The sequence below is a fragment of the Bombina bombina genome, chromosome 2 (genome assembly GCF_027579735.1).
Source record: "Bombina bombina isolate aBomBom1 chromosome 2, aBomBom1.pri, whole genome shotgun sequence".
Taxonomy (NCBI): Eukaryota; Metazoa; Chordata; class Amphibia; order Anura; family Bombinatoridae; genus Bombina; species Bombina bombina.
Window position 1 is genome coordinate 894,879,002 of NC_069500.1, and position 25,223 is coordinate 894,904,224.

At 37.9% G+C, this 25,223-nt stretch overlaps 1 protein-coding gene across 2 annotated transcripts in view; it reads right to left on the reverse strand.

The window, feature by feature from the left end:
- STAP1 (signal transducing adaptor family member 1) overlaps window positions 1–25,223 on the reverse strand; it is a 259,545-nt gene that overhangs the window by 118,264 nt on the left and 116,058 nt on the right. For both annotated transcript variants that reach the window (XM_053703267.1, XM_053703269.1), the window contains exon 4: window positions 17,581–17,637. In XM_053703267.1, coding sequence (XP_053559242.1) covers window positions 17,581–17,637 — 57 coding nt within the window. The remainder of the gene's footprint in view (window positions 1–17,580; window positions 17,638–25,223) is intronic.

Sequence of the window (25,223 nt, forward strand, 5' to 3'; positions counted from 1 at the left end):
ATTATTAATAAATGCTTATTTTATAATACAAATATATTGTTAGAATTCTTTCCTTCCTCTGGGTGGTATGTTCTTCTGTATAAGCACCGTTCTTCTGTATAAGCGCTGTTCCAGTTACTTTTCCTGTTCACATAACCTATTAAAGCCACATAAATAATTTTATTAATCCATCAATATGCTTTGCATTATTGTATACTATATACTGTACATATTAAGATGTCACTAGGAAACAACTTGTTTAATTGAAGAGGCTCTAGACAATGAAATCAAACTGTAAATAATTTTGATGAATTTATACTTAAAATTATTCACATATGTTTCTACATGCATTCCTAGTGAGCTCTAGTGTCTAAATAAACCAGCTATAAACTATAGCAGGGGTAGGATAGTACTGCAAGAGAAATTGGTCTTCTAGACCAGTGGTTGCCAACCGCGGTCCTCAAGGACCCCCAACAGTCCTGGTTTTCATTATAGCTAAACCAGTGCACAGGTGAAGTAATCAGCTGATCTGTAACCAACCTGCTCTCATCCATCAGCTGATTATTTCACCTGTGCACTGGTTCAGCTATAATGAAAACCAGGACTGTTGGGGGTCCTTGAGGACCGAGGTTGGCAACCACTGTTCTAGACCTCATCAGCACATGATAGATTTAAATCCAAAACTTGTCCCAGTAAGGGGACACAAAAGTTAAAGGGATATGAAATCAGAACATTTCCTTTTGTGATTCAGACAGACCATACCATTTTTAAAGTTTCCAATTTACTTCTACTATCAAATTTGCTTAATTTCCATAGTATTCTTTGTTGAAGAGATACCTAGGTAGGCATTTGGAGCACTGCATGGCAGGAAATAGTGCATCCATCTAGTGCTCTTGCAAATGGACAACATTCTTGCAAAACTTCTGCCATATAGTGCTCTTTAGCTTATGTCCCTGAGCTTATTAATAGGAGAAAATTAGAAAGTTGTTTAAAATGGTATGCTCTGAATCATGAAAGAAAAATTGTGGGTTTTATGTCCCTTTTAAGTACATACGAGAGAGATTGTGGGGTTAATCACCAATTTTCTATATTGACGCCATCATAATCAGCCATTTTCATTATTTGCAGCACTTTTTCATTGTTATTTCCTATAATTAACATATGCCAGTCCTGTTTTTCACATAACAATCCAAATACTCAATACTTTACTAAACAATTACAACGCCATTTTTCACTTATTGAATCCCACAGCTAAAAGGACTTGATAAACCACAGATAAAACTTTGACTTATTGCCAAGTACCACTAAATAGTTTTCGAATATAACATTGGTTTTGCATGTGCAAAACCCCCCAAAAAAACACTGTAATTACCCACCGCCATATTGGACGACAGTAGAAAGCAATGTCACTAAACAAATACAAACTCGAACTGCTTAATCAATTAAACTTAAACAATAATAATAATAATAATACACACTTTTATACTAATAAACATTTGCCAAATCAATAGCCCAACACACACACGTGCTCTATATACCAATTATGCTCACATTCAAATCCCTTAAAAGGCATAAAACTAGTGTGTGTTTAACCAGCACAAAAAAGTACTGCTTGGGACCCACAGAGCACTGCTTGTCCTAAGTGGAAACTGCGGCTGATCAAATCAGAAGCTCTAGTCGCAGTCAGTAGTCAGGAACAAGGGACCAGATGGAACCCAATGACTTGGGATACCTTAGGCAGATAGGAGTAGAAACAGACAAGTCCAGTTTATAAGAATTAAGCACAGTCACTGTATAATAGGGCATACACATGTATCCCAGCTTGGTCTCAGAAGCAGAGTGAGTATACAGTGTTAGAAGCAATGTAAGCATATACAGATATCACAGCTAAGGTGCTTGGTCTCAGAGGCAAGGTAAGGATACACAGGTATTCACAGTTGATGGGAAAATCCAAAATCATAGTCCAGTAAACAAGCCAGAGGTTAGTAAAGGCAGTAAAGGTTCACAAGCGATACAGGCAAAGGTCAGGGCAGGCAGCAAAGGTTCACAGGTGATAGACAGGCAAAGGTCAGGTTAAGATAAAGGCCTGAACTATAAGGAACACACTTAATAACTGAGCACTGAGTAGTTGGAGCAGCAGTGTTTTAGGGGGGGGTGAGAGTGATTGACAAGCCAGCAAGGGGTGTGGTAAAAGCAATACACATATCTCCCCTTCACTTGTAATTTACATTGGGAGCTGACATGGAGCGTCTAATTGAAGGGGGCCTGGTCACGTGACTCCGGGTGGACGTCACGTCCATGCCCGCCAACATCACTGCAGTATGAGTGCATGGCGGACATCATGTTGGTGAGGCCGCATCGGCCCAGCTAGACCGCTCGTCACAGGACCTTGTCCCCACTGAAGAAGCGTTCCGTGAAGATCCGGAGGCGAAAAGTAGAGCAGCATGACATCGCATGACACATCTGTTGAATCAGCGTCAGTTTCTGCTCAGCACAAGCAGTGCTCTGTGGGTCCCAAGCGATAATTTTACTGTGTGTTTAACCCCTTTATGAGGATTAAACACACAGTAGTGTAGGGTTGATAGTGTTAAAAATACATGCTGTAACGGGTATGTAATTTTTTTGACTACTATGGCCCTTTAAAAGCCTGATGACCAAAAACTATCTGGAGAGAAATCATACAAAATATCTGGGGGCTTTTGTTAAGCATTATATTGTTAATATAAAACCCAGCACTCACTTACAAGCTCTCAGCTAAGATTTAAAAGCAAAAATGGAAAGGTTAGTCACCGCATCTGGCCAAATGGGACAAGCTCAGGTACCACGTCAAGGTCCTTTCCAATACCTGAGACCCTAAAACAGCCACACAATGCAAGCTTTCAAATCCAAACAAACTGAAAACAAGGGAAGGGTGCACAGGAATATGTAACCACCCTAGACATATACAAAACACGGAAGGGAACTGCACTCTCATACCGGACCGGGTGCACATCCCATGACCCTGCAACATGCTCAGCCCTGGGTGCCACTGGCACTCACAGGAAGCTGTGCTGTCCCCAGAGCCACAAGCAGTTAACCCCAGACAGGTCTGGGTGCAAGAACCATAGGGAAAATTACAAAACAAATTAATACAACACACAGAGAAAACCCAGCACTCACTTACAAGCTCTCAGCTAAGATTTAAAAGCAAAAATGGAAAGGTTAGTCACCGCATCTGGCCAAATGGGACAAGCTCAGGTACCACGTCAAGGTCCTTTCCAATACCTGAGACCCTAAAACAGCCACACAATGCAAGCTTTCAAATCCAAACAAACTGAAAACAAGGGAAGGGTGCACAGGAATATGTAACCACCCTAGACATATACAAAACACGGAAGGGAACTGCACTCTCATACCGGACCGGGTACACATCCCATGACCCTGCAACATGCTCAGCCCTGGGTGCCACTGGCACAATAAAGTAAGTTTTATATACACTTACCACTTGCTGCCGGACTACCTTTTTATCCTATTTTTGCTACAAACCTCAACCTCTGGATATTTGGGAGTTCCTGATTACCTGATTTAAGTCTACTGGGTGACCATATTAATCCCAGATTGCCTTGTCTGCACCAAGAGAGGTGCTCTACTAAATGTGAGTGCACTATATATCAATGTTATATATTCACTGCCTATACAAACAATACTAGGCCATATAGGCACTTTTGTGTTTCATATCATTATATGCAGATTACCGAATATCTATCGGAGGCTAGTCTTCTGGGTGACTGATTTGATCCCAGACTGCTCCTATTGCACCATCTGGGGTGCTTCACTACATGTGAGTGTATTCATCACACTAAATATCCTCATTTGTACCAAACAATATTGGGCCATGTGGCACTTCTGTGTTTTTATAGTGTCTGCAGATGACTGATCCTGGATTGTGGCCTTGATTCTCTACAGATAGCTGCCTTGACCTACATCAACAACTACCTAGTGGGACATTTTTATCTCTAGATGAGATTTGATTTGTGCCAGATATTGAAGACCATTATTTCAGAATTGTTTTTATTGTACCATTCTGATATTACTGTTATAAGTTGGATTCCAGATAGGGTTATATATACACCGTTTTATATATATACCTTGACCCATCTATCTGGTTCTCAATGCGGTTTATTTAGCATGACAGTCTCAGTGTTAGAACTTATATTGTGTGTTATTTATATATGTACATGTATGCTGATACACTTTTACAGCTGAGACAGCTCCACTAGTATAAATAACTTATCCATTTGAATCACTTATTTAATAATATATAAGGAAAACATACACGTTATCGCAAGGGTGCCCCCTTTTTTCTATACTGTTGGGTTAAATTTAGTGTGAATATTCAGCTGATCGTAGCTCACACATGGGTTTGTTGACATTTTGGCTCCTCATAATCTAGCCAATCGAATGTATGGGTGTATTTAGCAACCATAGGGATCGTAACTCACACATGGGTTTGTTGACATACGGGCTCCTACAAATCTAGTCAATCAATTGTATGGGTGTGTTTATCATTGATTGTGATTTGTTATTTTGTGACCAATGGGACAGACAAATATCTGTCTATGTGATTATACTGTGAAAGTGGTCTATTCTCTTTGATATATAGAGATCGATATTAGATAAAAACAAAACGTATCCTAATAGTTATATATACTAAACCCTTTATTGTTCTTAATGTACATAACATTATTAATAAAAGTAATATCCTCTTAATATATACGTGCAAAGAAATAATCTAGACCTATGATACCCATATATATATATATATATATACACACACACAAGATAATTGTTATTAATTTCTAGCTGTTGGCAACGATAGTGTGTATATTTTTTTTATATATTTTAAATAAAATTCATAGGCCTAGATTTGGAGTTTGGCGGTAAAAGGGCTGTTAACGCTCCGCAGGCTTTTTTCTGGCCGCACCATAAATTTAACTCTGGTATCGAGAGTTCAAACAAATGCTGCGTTAGGCTCCAAAAAAGGAGCGTAGAGCATTTGTACCGCAAATGCAACTCTCGATACCAGAGTTGCTTACGGACGCGGCCAGCCTCAAAAACGTGCTCGTGCACGATTCTCCCATAGGAAACAATGGGACTGTTTGAGCTGAAAAAAAACCTAACACCTGCAAAAAAGCAGCGTTCAGCTCCTAACGCAGCCCCATTGTTTCCTATGGGGAAACACTTCCTACGTCTGCACCTAACACTCTAACATGTACCCCGAGTCTAAACACCCCTAACCTTACACTTATTAACCCCTAATCTGCCGCCCCCGCTATCGCTGACCCCTGCATATTTTTTTTAACCCCTAATCTGCCGCTCCGTAAACCGCCGCAACCTACGTTATCCCTATGTACCCCTAATCTGCTGCCCTAACATCGCCGACCCCTATATTATATTTATTAACCCCTAATCTGCCCCCCTCAACGTCGCCGACACCTGCCTACACTTATTAACCCCTAATCTGCCGAGCGGACCTGAGCGCTACTATAATAAAGTTACTAACCCCTAATCCGCCTCACTAACCCTATCATAAATAGTATTAACCCCTAATCTGCCCTCCCTAACATCGCCGACACCTACCTTCAATTATTAACCCCTAATCTGCCGAGCGGAGCTCACCGCTATTCTAATAAATGTATTAACCCCTAAAGCTAAGTCTAACCCTAACACTAACACCCCCCAAACTTAAATATAATTTACATCTAACGAAATAAATTAACTCTTATGAAATAAATGATTCCTATTTAAAGCTAAATACTTACCTGTAAAATAAATCCTAATATAGCTACAATATAAATTATAATTATATTATAGCTATTTTAGGATTAATATTTATTTTACAGGCAACTTTGTAATTATTTTAACCAGGTACAATAGCTATTAAATAGTTAAGAACTATTTAATAGTTACCTAGTTAAAATAATAACAAATTTACCTGTAAAATAAATCCTAACCTAAGATATAATTAAACCTAACACTACCCTATCAATAAAATAATTAAATAAACTACCTACAATTAACCTAACACTACACTATCAATAAATTAATTAAACACAATTCCTACAAATAAATACAATTAAATAAACTAGCTAAAGTACAAAAAATAAAAAAGAACTAAGTTACAAAAAATAAAAAAATATTTACAAACATAAGAAAAATATTACAACAATTTTAAACTAATTACACCTACTCTAAGCCCCCTAATAAAATAACAAAGCCCCCCAAAATAAAAAATTCCCTACCCTATTCTAAATTAAAAAAGTTACAAGCTCTTTTACCTTACCAGCCCTGAACAGGGCCCTTTGCGGGGCATGCCCCAAGAATTTCAGCTCTTTTGCCTGTAAAAGAATAAATACAATACCCCCCCCCAACATTACAACCCACCACCCACATACCCCTAATCTAACCCAAACCCCCCTTAAATAAACCTAACACTAAGCCCCTGAAGATCTTCCTACCTTGTCTTCACCATCCAGGTATCACCGATCCGTCCTGGCTCCAACATCTTCATCCATCCCAAGCGGGGGTTGGCGATCCATCATCCGGTGCTGAAGAGGTCCAGAAGAGGCTCCAAAGTCTTCCTCCTATCCGACAAGAAGAGGACATCCGGACCGGCAAACATCTTGAGCTCGCATTCTATTGGCTGATCGGAACAGCCAATAGAATGCGAGCTCAATCTGATTGGCTGATTGGATCAGCCAATCGGATTGAACTTGATTCTGATTGGCTGATTCCATCAGCCAATCAGAAAATTCCTACCTTAATTCCGATTGGCTGATAGAATCCTATCAGCCAATCGGAATTCGAGGGACGCCATCTTGGATGACGTCCCTTAAAGGAACCGTCATTAGTCGGGAGACAACGGAAGAAGAGGATGGATCCGCGTCGCCTGCTTCAAGATGGACCCGCTCCGCACCGGATGGAAGAAGATCGAAGATGCCGCTTGGAGAAGATGTTTGTCGGATAGGAGGAAGACTTTGGAGCCTCTTCTGGACCTCTTCAGCACCGGATGATGGATCGCCAACCCCCGCTTGGGTTGGATGAAGATGTTGGAGCCAGGACGGATCGGTGATACCTGGATGGTGAAGACAAGGTAGGAAGATCTTCAGGGGCTTAGTGTTAGGTTTATTTAAGGGGGGTTTGGGTTAGATTAGGGGTATGTGGGTGGTGGGTTGTAATGTTGGGGGGGGGGGGGTATTGTATTTATTCTTTTACAGGCAAAAGAGCTGAAATTCTTGGGGCATGCCCCGCAAAGGGCCCTGTTCAGGGCTGGTAAGGTAAAAGAGCTTGTAACTTTTTTAATTTAGAATAGGGTAGGGAATTTTTTATTTTGGGGGGCTTTGTTATTTTATTAGGGGGCTTAGAGTAGGTGTAATTAGTTTAAAATTGTTGTAATATTTTTCTTATGTTTGTAAATATTTTTTTATTTTTTGTAACTTAGTTCTTTTTTATTTTTTGTACTTTAGTTAGTTTATTTAATTGTATTTATTTGTAGGAATTGTGTTTAATTAATTTATTGATAGTGTAGTGTTAGGTTAATTGTAGGTAATTGTAGGTAGTTTATTTAATTATTTTATTGATAGGGTAGTGTTAGGTTTAATTATATCTTAGGTTAGGATTTATTTTACAGGTAAATTTGTTATTATTTTAACTAGGTAACTATTAAATAGTTCTTAACTATTTAATAGCTATTGTACCTAGTTAAAATAAATACAAAGTTACCTGTAAAATAAATATTAATCCTAAAATAGCTATAATATAATTATAATTTATATTGTAGCTATATTAGGATTTATTTTACAGGTAAGTATTTAGCTTTAAATAGGAATCATTTATTTAATAAGAGTTAATTTATTTCGTTAGATGTAAATTATATTTAAGTTAGGGGGGTGTTAGTGTTAGTGTTAGACTTAGCTTTAGGGGTTAATCAATTTATTAGAATAGCGGTGAGCTCCGGTCGTCAGATTAGGGGTTAATAATTGAAGTTAGGTGTCGGCGATGTTAGGGAGGGCAGATTAGGGGGTTAATACTATTTATGATAGGGTTAGTGAGGCGGATTAGGGGTTAATAACTTTATTATAGTAGCGCTCAGGTCCGCTCGGCAGATTAGGGGTTAATAAGTGTAGGCAGGTGTCGGCGACGTTGAGGGGGGCAGATTAGGGGTTAATAAATATAATATAGGGGTCGGCGGTGTTAGGGGTAGCAGATTAGGGGTACATAGGGATAACGTAGGTGGCGGCGCTTTGCGGTCGGAAGATTAGGGGTTAATTATTTTAAGTAGCTGGCGGCGACGTTGTGGGGGGCAGGTTAGGGGTTAATAAATGTAATACAGGGGTCGGCGGGGTTAGGGGCAGCAGATTAGGGGTACATAAGTATAACGTAGGTGGCGGTCGGCAGATTAGGGGTTAAAAATTTTAATCGAGTGGCGGCGATGTGGGGGGACCTCGGTTTAGGGGTACATAGGTAGTTTATGGGTGTTAGTGTACTTTAGGGTACAGTAGTTAAGAGCTTTATGAACCGGCGTTAGCCAGAAAGCTCTTAACTCCTGCTATTTTCAGGCGGCTGGAGTTTTGTCGTTAGAGCTCTAACGCTCACTTCAGAAACGACTCTAAATACCGGCGTTAGAAAGATCCCATTGAAAACATAGGATACGCAAATGGCGTAGGGGGATCTGCGGTATGGAAAAGTCGCGGCTGAAAAGTGAGCGTTAGACCCTTTAATCACTGACTCCAAATACCAGCGGGCGGCCAAAACCAGCGTTAGGAGCCTCTAACGCTGGTTTTGACGGCTACCGCCGAACTCCAAATCTAGGCCTTAGTGTTTGTGAAATAGTAAAAAATTAGTGATGTAGTTTAATGGTAATCTCATGTTGGGCATGTGGTGTGTGCTAGTGTTCAAATACCCATGTATTAGTTTAGTGTTATGGTGTAGAGCATAAATTAATATAAACATAAGTGTGCTTCTAGTGGTGTTTACTAGTTATCAACATCATAATAAAGTACTAAAATACAAATTCTTAATACACTAAATATAATTAATGCTGATGGTAGAAATTGATCACATCAGGCATAAAATATTATTACATGTGTGTCATGAATCTAACAACCTATATTCTAGTCATCATACATAAATATTGGTATAAAGTAAAAATTACTATATTCATAAAGTGTGTAAAATGATATTAAATCAAGTGATAAATTAGGACTAGTATGTTAGATATTATAATGTGTGAAAAAAGCAAACATAGGTAGATAGACCATAACTATTATGAACTGAATGTTGCTAGGTCCATGTTCATATTGAGGCCATTGGGATACAGAGTCCCTAGTTGGTATATCCAAAAGGTCTCTTGCAGACGTAATCTGCTAAATCTATTATATAAGTTTGAAACTGGGATATACTCGATAGGAGTAATATCGAATACATTCAAGTCTCGCAGAGATTTAAGCTGTCAGTGTCCACTTTGAGTAACATAGTGAGGAAATGGAAGACCACAGGCACAGTTCTTATTAAGGCCAGAAGTGGCAGGCCAAGTAAAATATTGGCAAGGCAAAGGATGGTGAGAATGGTCAAAAACAGCCCACAGACCACCTCCAAAGACCTACAACATCATCTTGCTGCAGATGGTGTCACCGTGCATCGTTCAACAATTCAGCGCACTTTGCACAAGGAGAAGCTGTATGGGAGAGTGATGCAAAGAAGTCTTTTCTGCACATATGCCACAAACAGAGTCACTGGAGGTATAAAAACGCACATTTGCACAAGCCAGCTTCATTTTGGAAGAAGGTGCTGTGGACTGATGAAACAAAGATTGAGTTATTTGGTCATGACAAGGGGCGTTATGCATGGCGACAAAAGAACACAGCGTTCCAAGACAAACACTTGCTGCCCACACTAAAATTTGGTGGATGTTCCATCATGCTGTGGGGCTGTGTGGCCAGTGCTGGTACTGGGAATCTTGTTAAAGTTTAGGGTCGCAAGGATTCCACTCAATATCAGCAGATACTTGAAAATAATGTTGAGGAATCAGTCACAAAGTTGAAGTTATGCCAGGGCTGGATATTTCAACAAGACAACGACCCAAAACACTGCTCAAAATCTACTCTGGCATTTATGCAGAGGAACAAGTACAATGTTCTGGAATGGCCATCCCAGTCCCCAGACCTGAATATCATTGAAAATCTGTGGGGTGATTTGAAGTGGGCTGTCCATGCTCGGCAACCATAAAACCTAACTGAACTGGAGATGTTTTGCAAGGAGGAATGGTCCAAAGTACCTTTATCCAGAATCCAGACACTCATTACAGGATATAGGAAGCGTCTAGAGGCTGTTATTTCTGCTAAAGGAGGCTCTACTAAATATTGATGCAATATTTCTGTTAAGGTGCCCAAATTTATGCACCTGTCTAATTTTGTATGGATGCATATTGCACATTTTCTGTTAATCCAATAAACCTAATGTCACTACTGAAATATTACTTTGTCCTTCAGTTATTTGATAGATCAAAATGAAATTGCTGATACAAACACCCAATTATTTATAAATTAAAATCATGGAAATTGTCAGGGGTGCCTAAACTTTTGCATACAACTGTATTTCAAATATATCCGCACCTCCAACGCAATGGAATAGAATTCTTAGGTGTAAAATGTAAAAACATTTTTTTTTCCTTTTTGTCCTTTATTTTCCTGTATTGTAGTAGATAAAGATATATATAGAAATATTTATTTTAAAATAAAAAACACTTTTTTCCACATGAACATACGAATCTAAAGTATTTCCATTAAAAACACATAAAAACACATTCAAATTGAATGAAAATGATAATGCATCTTTCTTTCATGTAATTAGCAAGAGTCCATGAGCTAGTGACGTATGGGATATACATTCCTACCAGGAGGGGCAAAGTTTCCCAAACCTCAAAATGCCTACAAATACACCCCTCACCACACCCACAATTCAGTTTTACAAACTTTGCCTCCGATGGAGGTGGTGAAGTAAGTTTGTGCTAGATTCTACGTTGATATGCGCTCCGCAGCAAGTTGGAGCCCGGTTTTCCTCTCAGCGTGCAGTGAATGTCAGAGGGATGTGAGGAGAGTATTGCCTATTTGAATGCAGTGATCTCCTTCTACGGGGTCTATTTCATAGGTTCTCTGTTATCGGTCGTAGAGATTCATCTCTTACCTCCCTTTTCAGATCGACGATATACTCTTATATATACCATTACCTCTGCTGATTCTCGTTTCAGTACTGGTTTGGCTATCTGCTATATGTAGATGAGTGTCCTGGGGTAAGTAAGTCTTATTTTCTATGACACTCCAAGCTATGGTTGGGCACTTTGTTTATAAAGTTCTAAATATATGTATTCAAACATTTATTTGCCTTGACTCAGAATGTTCACTTTCCTTATTTTCAGACAGTCAGTTTCATATTTGGGATAATGCATTTTGATTTAACCATTTTTTCTTACCTTCAAAAATTTGACTCTTCCCTGTGGGCTGTTAGGCTCGCGGGGGCTGAAAATGCTTCATTTTATTGCGTCATTCTTGGCGCGGACTTTTTTGGCGCAAAAATTCTATTTCCGTTTCCGGCGTCATACGTGTCGCCGGAAGTTGCGTCATTTTTGACGTTATTTCGCGCCAAAAATGTCGGCGTTCCGGATGTGGCGTCATTTTTGCCGCCAAAAGCATTTAGGCGCCAAATAATGTGGGCGTCTTATTTGGCGCGAAAAATATGGGCGTCGCTTTTGTCTCCACATTATTTAAGTCTCATTTTTTATTGCTTCTGGTTGCTAGAAGCTTGTTCTTTGGCATTTTTTCCCATTCCTGAAACTGTCATTTAAGGAATTTGATCAATTTTGCTTTATATATATGTTGTTTTTTCTCTTACATATTGCAAGATGTCTCACGTTGCATCTGAGTCAGAAGATACTACAGGAAAATCGCTGTCAAGTGCTGAATCTACCAAAGCTAAGTGTATCTGCTGTAAACTTTTGGTAGCTATTTCTCCAGCTGTTGTTTGTATTGATTGTCATGACAAACTTGTTAAAGCAGATAATATTTCCTTTAGTAAAGTACCATTGCCTGTTGCAGTTCCTTCAACATCTAAGGTGCAGAATGTTCCTGATAATATAAGAGATTTTGTTTCTGAATCCATAAAGAAGGCTATGTCTGTTATTTCTCCTTCTAGTAAACATAAAAAATCTTTTAAAAAAAATTCAATCTTTTAAAACTTCTCTCCCTACAGATGAATTTTTAAATGAACATCATCATTCTGATTCTGATGACTCCTCTGGTTCAGAGGATTCTGTCTCTGAGGTTGATGCTGATAAATCTTCATATTTATTTAAAATGGAATTTATTCGTTCTTTACTTAAAGAAGTTCTAATTGCTTTAGAAATAGAGGATTCTGGTCCTCTTGATACTAATTCTAAACGTTTGGATAAGGTATTTAAAGCTCCTGTGGTTATTCCAGAAGTTTTTCCTGTTCCTAATGCTATTTCTGCAGTAATTTCCAAAGAATGGGATAAATTGGGTAATTCATTTACTCCTTCTAAACGTTTTAAGCATTTATATCCTGTGCCGTCTGACAGATTAGAATTTTGGGACAAAATCCCTAAAGTTGATGGGGCTATTTCTACCCTTGCTAAACGTACTACTATTCCTACGTCAGATGGTACTTCCTTTAAGGATCCTCTAGATAGGAAAATTGAGTCCTTTCTAAGAAAAGCTTATCTGTGTTCAGGTAATCTTCTTAGACCTGCTATATCTTTGGCTGATGTTGCTGCAGCTTCAACTTTTTGGTTGGAAACTTTAGCGCAACAAGTAACACATCGTGATTCTCATGACATTATTATTCTTCTTCAGCATGCTAATAATTTTATCTGTGATGCCATTTTTGATATTATCAGAGTTGATGTCAGGTTTATGTCTCTAGCTATTTTAGCTAGAAGAGCTTTATGGCTTAAAACTTGGAATGCTGATATGGCTTCTAAATCAACTTTACTTTCTATTTCTTTCCAGGGTAACAAATTATTTGGTTCTCAGTTGGATTCCATCATTTCAACTGTTACTGGTGGGAAAGGAACTTTTTTACCACAGGATAAAAAATCTAAAGGTAAAAGCAGGGCTAATAATCGTTTTCGTTCCTTTCGTTTCAACAAAGAACAAAAGCCTGATCCTTCATCCTCAGGAGCAGTTTCAGTTTGGAAACCATCTCCAGTCTGGAATAAATCCAAGCCAGCTAGAAAGGCAAAGCCTGCTTCTAAGTCCACATGAAGGTGCAGCCCTCATTCCAGCTCAGCTGGTAGGGGGCAGGTTACGTTTTTTCAAGGAAATTTGGATCAATTCTGTTCACAATCTTTGGATTCAGAACATTGTTTCAGAAGGGTACAGAATTGGTTTCAAGATGAGACCTCCTGCAAAGAGATTTTTTCTTTCCCGTGTCCCAGTAAATCCAGTAAAAGCTCAAGCATTTCTGAAATGTGTTTCAGATCTAGAGTTGACTGGAGTAATTATGCCAGTTCCAGTTCCGGAACAGGGGATGGGGTTTTATTCAAATCTCTTCATTGTACCAAAGAAGGAGAATTCCTTCAGACCAGTTCTGGATCTAAAAATATTGAATTGTTATGTAAGGATACCAACGTTCAAAATGGTAACTGTAAGGACTATCTTGCCTTTTGTTCAGCAAGGGAATTATATGTCCACAATAGATTTACAGGATGCATATCTGCATATTCCGATTCATCCAGATCATTATCAGTTCCTGAGATTCTCTTTTCTGGACAAGCATTACCAGTTTGTGGCTCTGCCGTTTGGCCTAGCTACAGCTCCAAGAATTTTTACAAGTTTTTTCTTCAAGATCATGGTTGGAGGATCAATTTACCAAAAAGTTCTTTGATTCCTCAGACAAGGGTAACCTTTCTGGGTTTCCAGATGGATTCAGTGTCCATGACTCTGTCTTTAACAGACAAGAGACGTCTAAAATTGATTGCAGCTTGTCGAAACCTTCAGTCACAATCATTCCCTTCGGTAGCCTTATGCATGGAAATTCTAGGTCTTATGACTGCTGCATCGGACGCGATCCCCTTTGCTCGTTTTCACATGCGACCTCTTCAGCTCTGTATGCTGAAGCAATGGTGCAAGGATTACACGAAGATATCTCAATTAATATCTTTAAAACCGATTGTTCGACACTCTCTAACATGGTGGACAGATCACCATCGTTTAATTCAGGGGGCTTCTTTTGTGCTTCCGACCTGGACTGTAATTTCAACAGATGCAAGTCTCACAGGTTGGGGAGCTGTGTGGGGATCTCTGACGGCACAAGGAGTTTGGGAATCTCAGGAGGTGAGATTACCGATCAATATTTTGGAACTCCGTGCAATTTTCAGAGCTCTTCAGTTTTGGCCTCTTCTGAAGAGAGAATCGTTCATTTGTTTTCAGACAGACAATGTCACAACTGTGGCATACATCAATCATCAAGGAGGGACTCACAGTCCTCTGGCTATGAAAGAAGTATCTCGAATTTTGGTCTGGGCGGAATCCAGCTCCTGTCTAATCTCTGCGGTTCATATCCCAGGTATAGACAATTGGGAAGCGGATTATCTCAGTCGCCAAACGTTGCATCCGGGCGAATGGTCTCTTCACCCAGAGGTATTTCTTCAGATTGTTCAAATGTGGGAACTTCCAGAAATAGATCTGATGGCGTCCCATCTAAACAAGAAACTTCCCAGGTATCTGTCCAGATCCCGGGATCCTCAGGCGGAGGCAGTGGATGCATTATCACTTCCTTGGAAGTATCATCCTGCCTATATCTTTCCGCCTCTAGTTCTTCTTCCAAGAGTAATCTCCAAGATTCTGAAGGAATGCTCGTTTGTTCTGCTGGTAGCTCCGGCATGGCCTCACAGGTTTTGGTATGCGGATCTTGTCCGGATGGCCTCTTGCCAACCGTGGACTCTTCCGTTAAGACCAGACCTTCTGTCACAAGGTCCTTTTTTCCATCAGGATCTGAAATCCTTAAATTTAAAGGTATGGAGATTGAACGCTTGATTCTTGGTCAAAGAGGTTTCTCTGACTCTGTGATTAATACTATGTTACAGGCTCGTAAATCTGTATCTCGAGAGATATATTATAGAGTCTGGAAGACTTATATTTCTTGGTGTCTTTCTCATCATTTTTCTTGGCATTCTTTTAGAATACCGAGAATTTTACAGTTTCTTCAGGATGGTTTAGATAAGGGTTTGTCCGCAAGTTCTTTGAAAGGACAAATCTCTGCTCTTTCTGTTCTTTTTCACAGAAAGATTGCTATTCTTCCTGATATTCATTGTTTTGTACAAGCTTTGGTTCGTATAAAACCTGTCATTAAGTCAATTTCTCCTCCTTGGAGTTTGAATTTGGTTCTGGGAGCTCTTCAAACTCCTCCGTTTGAACCTATGCATTCTTTGGACATTAAATTACTTTCTTGGAAAGTTTTGTTCCTTTTGGCCATCTCTTCTGCCAGAAGAGTTTCTGAATTATCTGCTCTTTCTTGTGAGTCTCCTTTTCTGATTTTTCATCAGGATAAGGCGGTGTTGCGAACTTCTTTTGAATTTTTTCCTAAAGTTGTGAATTCCAACAACATTAGTAGAGAAATTGTGGTTCCTTCATTATGTCCTAATCCTAAGAATTCTAAGGAGAAATCGTTGCATTCTTTGGATGTTGTTAGAGCTTTGAAATATTATGTTGAAGCTACGAAATCTTTCCGTAAGACTTCTAGTCTATTTGTTATCTTTTCCGGTTCTAGAAAAGGCCAGAAAGCTTCTGCCATTTCTTTGGCATCTTGGTTGAAATCTTTAATTCATCTTGCCTATGTGGAGTCGGGTAAAACTCCGCCTCAGAGAATTACAGCTCATTCTACTAGGTCAGTTTCTACTTCCTGGGCGTTTAGGAATGAAGCTTCGGTTGACCAGATCTGCAAAGCAGCAACTTGGTCCTCTTTGCATACTTTTACTAAATTCTACCATTTTGATGTATTTTCTTCTTCTGAAGCAGTTTTTGGTAGAAAAGTACTTCAGGCAGCGGTTTCAGTTTGAATCTTCTGCTTATGTTTTTCGTTAAACTTTATTTTGGGTGTGGATTATTTTCAGCAGGAATTGGCTGTCTTTATTTTATCCCTCCCTCTCTAGTGACTCTTGTGTGGAAAGATCCACATCTTGGGTAGTCATTATCCCATACGTCACTAGCTCATGGACTCTTGCTAATTACATGAAAGAAAACATAATTTATGTAAGAACTTACCTGATAAATTCATTTCTTTCATATTAGCAAGAGTCCATGAGGCCCGCCCTTTTTTTGTGGTGGTTATGATTTTGTATAAAGCATAATTATTCCAATTCCTTATTTTATATGCTTTCGCACTTTTTTATCACCCCACTTCTTGGCTATTCGTTAAACTGAATTGTGGGTGTGGTGAGGGGTGTATTTGTAGGCATTTTGAGGTTTGGGAAACTTTGCCCCTCCTGGTAGGAATGTATATCCCATACGTCACTAGCTCATGGACTCTTGCTAATATGAAAGAAATGAATTTATCAGGTAAGTTCTTACATAAATTATGTTTTTAAGGTATTTGACTGGATAGGCCTCAAAGTGTGTGTGTGCATATATACTGTATGTATGTGTATATATATATATATATATATATATATAAGCAAAGTAAATAAGATGAAGCACTCACTGGACTTCAGAATGCTGTGTACAAAATATTTATTCCCTTCTTTGAGATGCCGAAACGTCACAAATAAATATTTTGTACACAGCATTCTGAAGTCCAGTGATTACTTCATCTTATTTACTTTGCTTATACACCTCCAGAGCACCCTGGCAGTTGCAGGACGGCGGTGAAAGTGCATATACCATTTGAACTTTTGATATATATATATATATATATATATGTGTGTGTGTGTATATATATATATATATATATATACTGTATATATGTGTATATATATATATATATATATATATATATATATATATATATATATATATTAGCGTACCATTTGTAATCTAACCCTAGATCAACAATTCTCATCAAAGCCCTATAAAATGTTGCAGCACCTGGCTGTGAGTGTAAACTAGAGTTTAGTGAAGCAAAGGAATTTGCTGATGATGATTACAAATGTTATAAAAAGATACACAGTATATGCTAATTTTATTACAGTATATTAGGTTGATTTCAGTAAGGAACATGATCCTTATAGGCTTTGGGGAAGATTTACCAAGTGCCTTGGTACGACCTCTGCTTCTTAACTTATGCTTACGGCAAGCCGAAAACTTCAGGCGTAGAAAGCCGCATTCGCTGCTTGTTAAATCTACCCCATAGTGTTATATTTAGTTTGATTATGTGGAGAGCAGATGTCCAGAGTGGCATGAGTTTGGGTTCCACTGAACTAGTTAAAGTAACAAAACCTGATTTTTTTTTACCACATGCCATTTTGTTTTGATTGATGTCTTTATGTTTGTATATATGTATCTTGGAAATATAGTTCTAAAAAGAGAGAAAGCATCAACCTAACTACATTACCTCAACAACAGTGAGAATGAATCCTTTCCATTCCTCTGCATCTTCTGCGGTTTCTGTCTGTGTGAAGAAACAAATTAAACATTAATTTCTAGAAATCAAATAATTGTTCATGTTTACTGTTTGTCCCTGAATACTTTCATAAAAATGCTGTTTCTTAAAGGGAAAAATATCACTACATATATCAAAAATATTACTTATTCTAGTATGTTTAATAACACGATTTCTTTTAAATTCTTACCAGAAAATCAACTTTTAGCACAAGCCCCAGGGCTCATCCACAACTCACATTGGCTGTCGGCAGGCATCTAAGGCATTTATATTTTTACTTTAAAAGATTTATCTTAGTCCCACTTATGGAAGTAGGTCCCAAAACAAGACATGAGCGCCATTTATACGCTTTAGTTGATAGTTCTCGGTTTTCCTTCACTCATGTGCCAAGGTCAGCTCTTTTTATAACCATATAGTTCATTCAAAGTGGAGCGGACTGATATAATGTAAATAATGTGGTCTGGGTGAATTAATAGCTCTCCAGCTAGCTCACCCCCAGTACTAGAAACTAGGTTCCTTCTGAATAACGTTTCAAACAGTGGATAGCCTCAATGGTGTTCAAATGAAGCAACAACCAAGACTAACATCCACAGGCTAAACCAGGGATAGGCACAAACCAAGGCTGTGGCGGACATTTTCCAAAGTACATATGTTCGTGAAGGACACCAAGGTACATTTCAAATTAAAAACATCAAAAAACCACTCTCTGTACATGCATGGGATAGGCATAAGGTTATGCTAGATATAAGATAAGGCCAGGAACTAATAAAAGTATTCAGAAAATTGGGAAGACTAGATAGGCCGAATGGTTCCTATCTGCCGACATATTCTATGTTTCTATAAGTCAGGAGAGTGACACTTTGCTGTCAAATGGGCCACACATTGAATGCCCCTGGTCTAATTCCACAAGTACAATTAGTCATCTAATCAAACAAGTTTAAACTAACATTTATATAAAGACTGCTTGTGGTATTACCTTTTATTTTTTTTGGTTATATTGAGAGTCTTCAACTCCTGACCAAACCAACCCACCTTGATGTTAATTGCATGTTTATCATGGTTGGTTACTTACTTGGTTACGTAAGGTTTGTCAGAGTAGGCAGCGGTCTTCTACACACAGACACCAGCATCACGCTGCCGCACAGATCAAGGAATTGGAATGGGTCACGGCTCACGGTTAGTTGACTGCAGGCAGCTTGCTTCTTCCCTCACTTTCCCGCTACTAAGCGCGGCACTGCATGGGTCAAGGAGGAGTGAGGACCAGCATTCATCTGTCCTAATCCTCCCTCCCCTCCGCAAAACGGGTGGCGGACACTGCAAGGGCCAGTCACGGACACCAGTGTACATGTACAGACACCTTGCCTATCCCTGGGCTAAACACCTCAAAAACAATTTGGGGTTGTTTATTTTTAAAAGGTTAAAAGTTTAAAACCATATATTACTGCATTTTTATTATTTTTTACTTTGTAAAGATGGGTGGTACAGCCCACCATATGCTCTACAAAATGCACCCTTAGAACACTAACACCCATAAACTACCTATAATCCCTAAACCGAGGCCTTCCTGCATCGCAAACACTAAATTAAAGTTATTAACCCCTAATCTGCCGCTCCCGACATTGCCGCCACTAATAACATTTATTAACCCCTATTCCGCCGCTCCCCGACGCCGCTCGATGTAGTAATGGTACCTTATCACAATAAAGTACAGCACTTAGACAAGTTAGCAAGCACAGAGCCCCCATATAAACTTCCCCTCTTTGTGATAACAGCACAACATACAGAAGAACAAGTGAAAACTCCCCTTATAACGCAGCACACATGTAACAAGCCTTAAGAGCATAGCTGTAATTGTCCATCAACAGCATAGCAAATACTAATAATGCCCAACAACTGCACAGCAAATACTACTACAATGTATATATATATATATATATATATATATATATATACACATATACTAAAAATATTATGACAAAAAAGGCCTAAAATTCGGGGGGGGGGCAGCAGATTTTGAGTGCCTAGGGCAGGACAAAACCTAAATATGCCACTGACATATACTCACTATGGGGTCTATTTATTAAAAATAAAGACAAGTAATAGAGTTCAAGTACACAGAAAAACGGGGTCCCTGTTATAATGTCTGAATGTCCCAGATAATAGCACAAGTGAAGATAGTGGATAGGTGCCAATAAATAAATGAAACTGTTAGGTAATCATGTAACAATGCATAAGCAACATATGTGTCAACCTTCAATGCTTAAATTAGAGACAGCGTTCCAAAATACTGTAACCATGTGGCTTGTCAGCAACCGTTTACCCCATTACCAATGGGCCGTCTGGTCCTTGGCTATACTAGCCCGCTTAGACGTGATATAGCACTGTGGCTTAACTTTCTTTGCTTCTCTCCGGGAATGTTGAATCCAGCGTGAGTTCAAACACTCTTCGATATCCTCTTTCAGACGTCAGTATTAGCGATGCCTTCGGATAGGTGGATAGCGCTTTCACTCACATTGAGGCAACAATCCAGAATGGAGGCGACGTGTTTCCAAAACGGCTTGGTGCCGTAGCTGTGCTTTACTTAAAGGTTAGGCAAAGTAGCCAAAAGAAGTAGAAGGAGCACCAGATAAATAAAACTTCATCTTTATTTATTCTTCATTAAAATGGAAATATCAGCATGACAAAATAGAACCACAGAGGTCAAATACAGCTGACGCGTTTCGTCATGTGGCCGTACTCCAAGCTGTTCCTTCACATTAAAAACAACTCCTCTTTTAAAGGAGAATCTCTACCTCGCAATGGTTAATTAATAATCACTTCTCGAATAGTTGATTAACACTTTCAGTGTCAAAACATATACATTTTTTTTTCACTTTCTGCCATATATATTCAATGCTTAGTTCACAGTTTATCATTTCATAAGTACCAGACTGAATTTCATTTTATTATTCAAAGGTAGGTGAATAAATTGATGCAGGTTATCTAAAAACTTTTGGTCAGATGTCTCCACTTTCACTTTCTATATATTAAAAATCCGCATTATATGTTTCAATTTCAACCATTTGTTATATTTCAAAAAGTAAATTTTTCAAAAAGCGCATAGATGAAAGTGGACAAATGAATAGATATACTGTATCTAGCTGCTGATAGACTTTAGTTGGCATTATAAGGGAAAAGGCATTACAAATGTATAAAATCGGTATGCAAATGTTAACGTAATCAGCAGCTACATGTATCTATTTATTTGTCCACTTCCATCTATGTTATATTTCAAAAAGCGCATAGATGAAAGTGGACAAATGAATAGATACATGTAGCTGCTGATAGACTTTAGTTGGCATTATAAGGGAAAATGTGTTACAAATGTCTAAAATTGTTATGATAATGTTACCGTAATAAATTAAAGTTGTTTATAATACATTTCTTAATAGTATATTGGATTTATATAATGATGTTTTTGTAAAATTTATTATGATAACATTTGTAATAAATTTTTAATATATAGAAAGTGGAGACATCTGACCAAAAGTTTTTGGATAACATGCATCAATTTATTCACCTATCTTTGTATTAATAAAATGAAATTCAGTTTGGTACTTATAAAATGATAAACTGTGAACTAAGCATTGAATGTATATGGCAGAAAGTGAGACAATTGTATATGTTTTGACAACGAAAGAGTTAATCAACGATTCGATATACAAGGAGTTAATGTTTAATGTGAAGTGATTAACCAGAGCGAGGTAGACATTCAAAAGAGGAATTTTTAATGTGAAGGAAAAGTTTGGAATAGGGTCACAAGCTGAAACGTGTCTGCTGTATCTGACCTCTGTGGTTCTATTTTGTCATGCTGATATTTCCATGTTAATGAAGAATAAACAAAGATGAAGTTTTGTCTATTTATTAAACCCCTGCATTGCTAAATGCTTCTGTAATGCCGTCCCCTACACGTTAACGCCCAATCGGCCACTAGCAGGCGGTGTCTGCTTCTTAACTACAGTTTCCGGATCGCCGGAAACTATGTGGGGAGATAGCAGCATTCACTGCTTATTAAATCTCCCCCTATATGTGAGCTATAAATATTATTTTTAGCGAAAATATTTATCTCAACAGGTTAAAGAAACAGCAACGTTTAAATCACAATTGAATCTGGATAAAAGTTCACATTCCAAGTTCAGAGGAAATAGTCACTATTTATAACTTGTTTGGCAGTATATGCACAAGACCCTAAGGCCGTGAGCTGTGTGTAAGCTGTAGTGTAACTGGTTACCTGGTACTTTCCCTGAGACACATTTTATATTTCAACTTCAAGCCCAGGCAGGGAAAATACAAACTGGTCTGTTAGGGGTGCCTGAGAGTAGAACTGAGAAACATCGATTTTCTGTGATATATTAATTATTTACTTTAGCTGCATTAGTGCAAAAAAACACAACAAGCTTAAAGGGACAGTCTACTCCGAAATGTGTATGGTTTTAAAAGATAAATAATCCCTTTATTAGTCATTCATCACTTTTGCATAATCTACACTATTATATTAATAGACTTTTTACCTATTTGATTATCTTGTATGTAAGCGTCTGCAGACTGCCCCCTTATCTCATTGCTATTTACAGACTTGGATTTTAGCTAATTAGTTCTGACACCTGAATAACTCCACAGTAGTGAGCACAATATTATCTATACAGCACCCATGAACAAGTATTGTCTGACTGTGAAAAGCTATAAAAATGTACTGAGATAAGAGGCGGCCTGTAGTGGCTTAGAAAAAGGCAGACATTTAGAGGTTTAAAGGTTATATAGTATATTGATATAAAAATGTTGGTTGTGCAAAGATGGGGAATGGATAGTAAAGGCGTTATCTATCTTTTTAAACAATAATTTTGGAGTAGACCGTCCCTTTAAATAAAAACATATACTCACTATATGTGTGAGCTATAAATATTATTATTAGAGGAAATATTTATCTCAAAAGGTTAAAGAAACAGTAGAGTTTAAATCATACCTGAATCTGGATCAAAGTTCACATTCCAAGTTCAGAGGAAATAGTCACTATTTATAGCTTGTTCAGAAATATATGCACAAGACCCTAATGCCCTAAGGCCGTGAGCTGTGCATTCTAGAGTAAAGTGTAGTGTAACTGGTTACCTGGTACTTCCCTGAGACACATTTTATATCTCAACTTCCAGACCAGACAGGGAAATACAAATGGGTTGGTAGGGGTGTCTGAGAGTAGAACTGAGAAACATTGATTTTCTGTGATATATTGATTATCTTAGCTGCATCAGAGCAAAATATAATAAAAGGGCAAGTGCTGGAGTACCTCTTGCCAGTGTACTAGGTACCCAAGGGATAAATGAAACAATGACATAGGACACAATTTTAAAGGGCTGTATTCAAAAACATAAAGTAGTATCACATTACACACCTACATAGCAAAATAAATAAACCCATTCACCACAATTAGTCAATTATGATGGTGTGGAATGTGATGGCATTCATCCAGGCAAATCAATTGTCAGCTAAAATGATAATACTAACAAGACTTATTATCAATAAGGTATGCTTTAGGTAAAATGAAATTGAATTATGTACAAATATATATATATATATATATATATATATATATATATAGTATATAGTATATATATATATATATATATATATATACACACAAACACATAAGTATATATTCTAAACTATTATAGACCAAAAAATTGAATAAATTACCTGAAAAAAAACATAAAATTATTGTACACTGTGCATATGTGATTTTTTTTTTTAATGGATATGTATCCAGATTTGTGATGATTAACTTGTTATACATCTGATGTACCGGGAGGTGCACTAGAGGCGAATTGTCACAAATAGGAGGCAGTTCCAAAACTGTGTTTGGACACTTGTGGGAACTGACTCTGAAATCCTGGGCTGTACCAGAGAGTTACATTTTTTTTTAGACACTTTTTTATGTGATTTGTATTCACTGTAAATTGTTTTATCAATGTTTTTTAAAAAAAAAAAAATAATATATTTTTAAACTTCCCTGGGATGTTGGAGCAAATTCCTGCCAATGGCATGACTTGTCTGTAATCAGCACAGAATATACTAAGATCTGGGTTTGCAGCTCTAAAGAGTGTGAGTACAATGCAATTACTTTAGGAGTAATGAAGGCTGAAAAAAAATCGTCTGGGATTGCTGTGTTTCTTGTTCAGAGAGGAATTGCCTGGTATTTCGGCGCTGAACTGACCGTAATAGGCGGAATCAGACTGATATACGACAGGAAAGTTCTACTCTGTGAAAAGCATTACTGGGCTAAAAAGAAGCTGCACTCAGGTAGTAAATCCCCATAGAACAGGTTAATAATTATATTGTGCCGGTTGTTCATTCCTGTAATTTTTCAAAAAACTTTAAAGAAAGAAAATGATAGTGAGATCCCCTTCTCATAAAAAAAGATAGGGAATCAAGCACTCTTTTAACTTTTTATTGATTTAGCTTATGGATTCTTGCAATGCCTTAATGGCAAATAATCCAATATAGAGACACTCTCTCACAAAAGAAACTGTACAACACTATCCATTACTAAATCAATGTAATATTGAAATCAACCATATTTTAAAGTTTACAATACTATACATATATACAATAAATGCGGACTTCTCATTTAAAAGCAGTATTGTGACGTCACTAAGTGTTCACAGGTAAGCTGCACACAACGGTAAGGATTTCTCCACTCACATACCTAGGTGCTGGGGATATTTCAAAGACTTCTGTATCAACGTGAAATTTCCAAGAAACAGTGCAGTCTTGTGCAAAACTCCTCAAGCTCATTCAGCCTTTCTCCAACAGACCAAACACTGAGTGTGTGACATCACGTAATTAAGCCAACACGTGTTTCATCCCTTGATTACACAGGACTTCCTCAGGGCTAATTAGTCTGTTGGAGAAAGGCTGAATCAGCTTGAGGAGTTTTGCACAAGACTGCACTGTTTCTTGGAAATTTCACGTGAATACAGAAGTCTTTGAGATATCCCCAGCACCTAGGTATGTGAGTGGAGAAATCCTTACCGTTGTGTGCAGCTGTTTTGGGGAATAAACCTGTTCACTGGAGAATTGGTGACTGTTTCCTTTTTGAAAAAGTAACATTGTTGCTAAATTGTTGCTTACAATACACGCAGCACTTTGGAAGTAAGCTTATTGCTTTTGTCTGTACACAGCATTACATATATGCACACTGGTATACTGGACTATACACCTGCTACAGTTTTAACATTCGTTTGTGCATATGACAGCTATGGAAGCCTTTGCTGTATTATAAAAGTGTGCATTCACCATGCATTAAGCTTGCTTTGTTGCTTCAAAAGGAACTTTTATTTTTGGATATACCATCTATCATTTGTAGTTATCATTGGATAACTTTATCTTTCCAGTGGATTGATTCATGGACATAATTAAGTGCAAACCCCATCTCTGATTATAAAAATAATTAAGTATATTGTCCTGTACACTCAGTAAATAACGTTTAATTACTAAGCATATTGTTTAAATGTTGTTCAGGTTTTATGATGCCTGATGCCTATTTACATATGGTGCATGCAAAG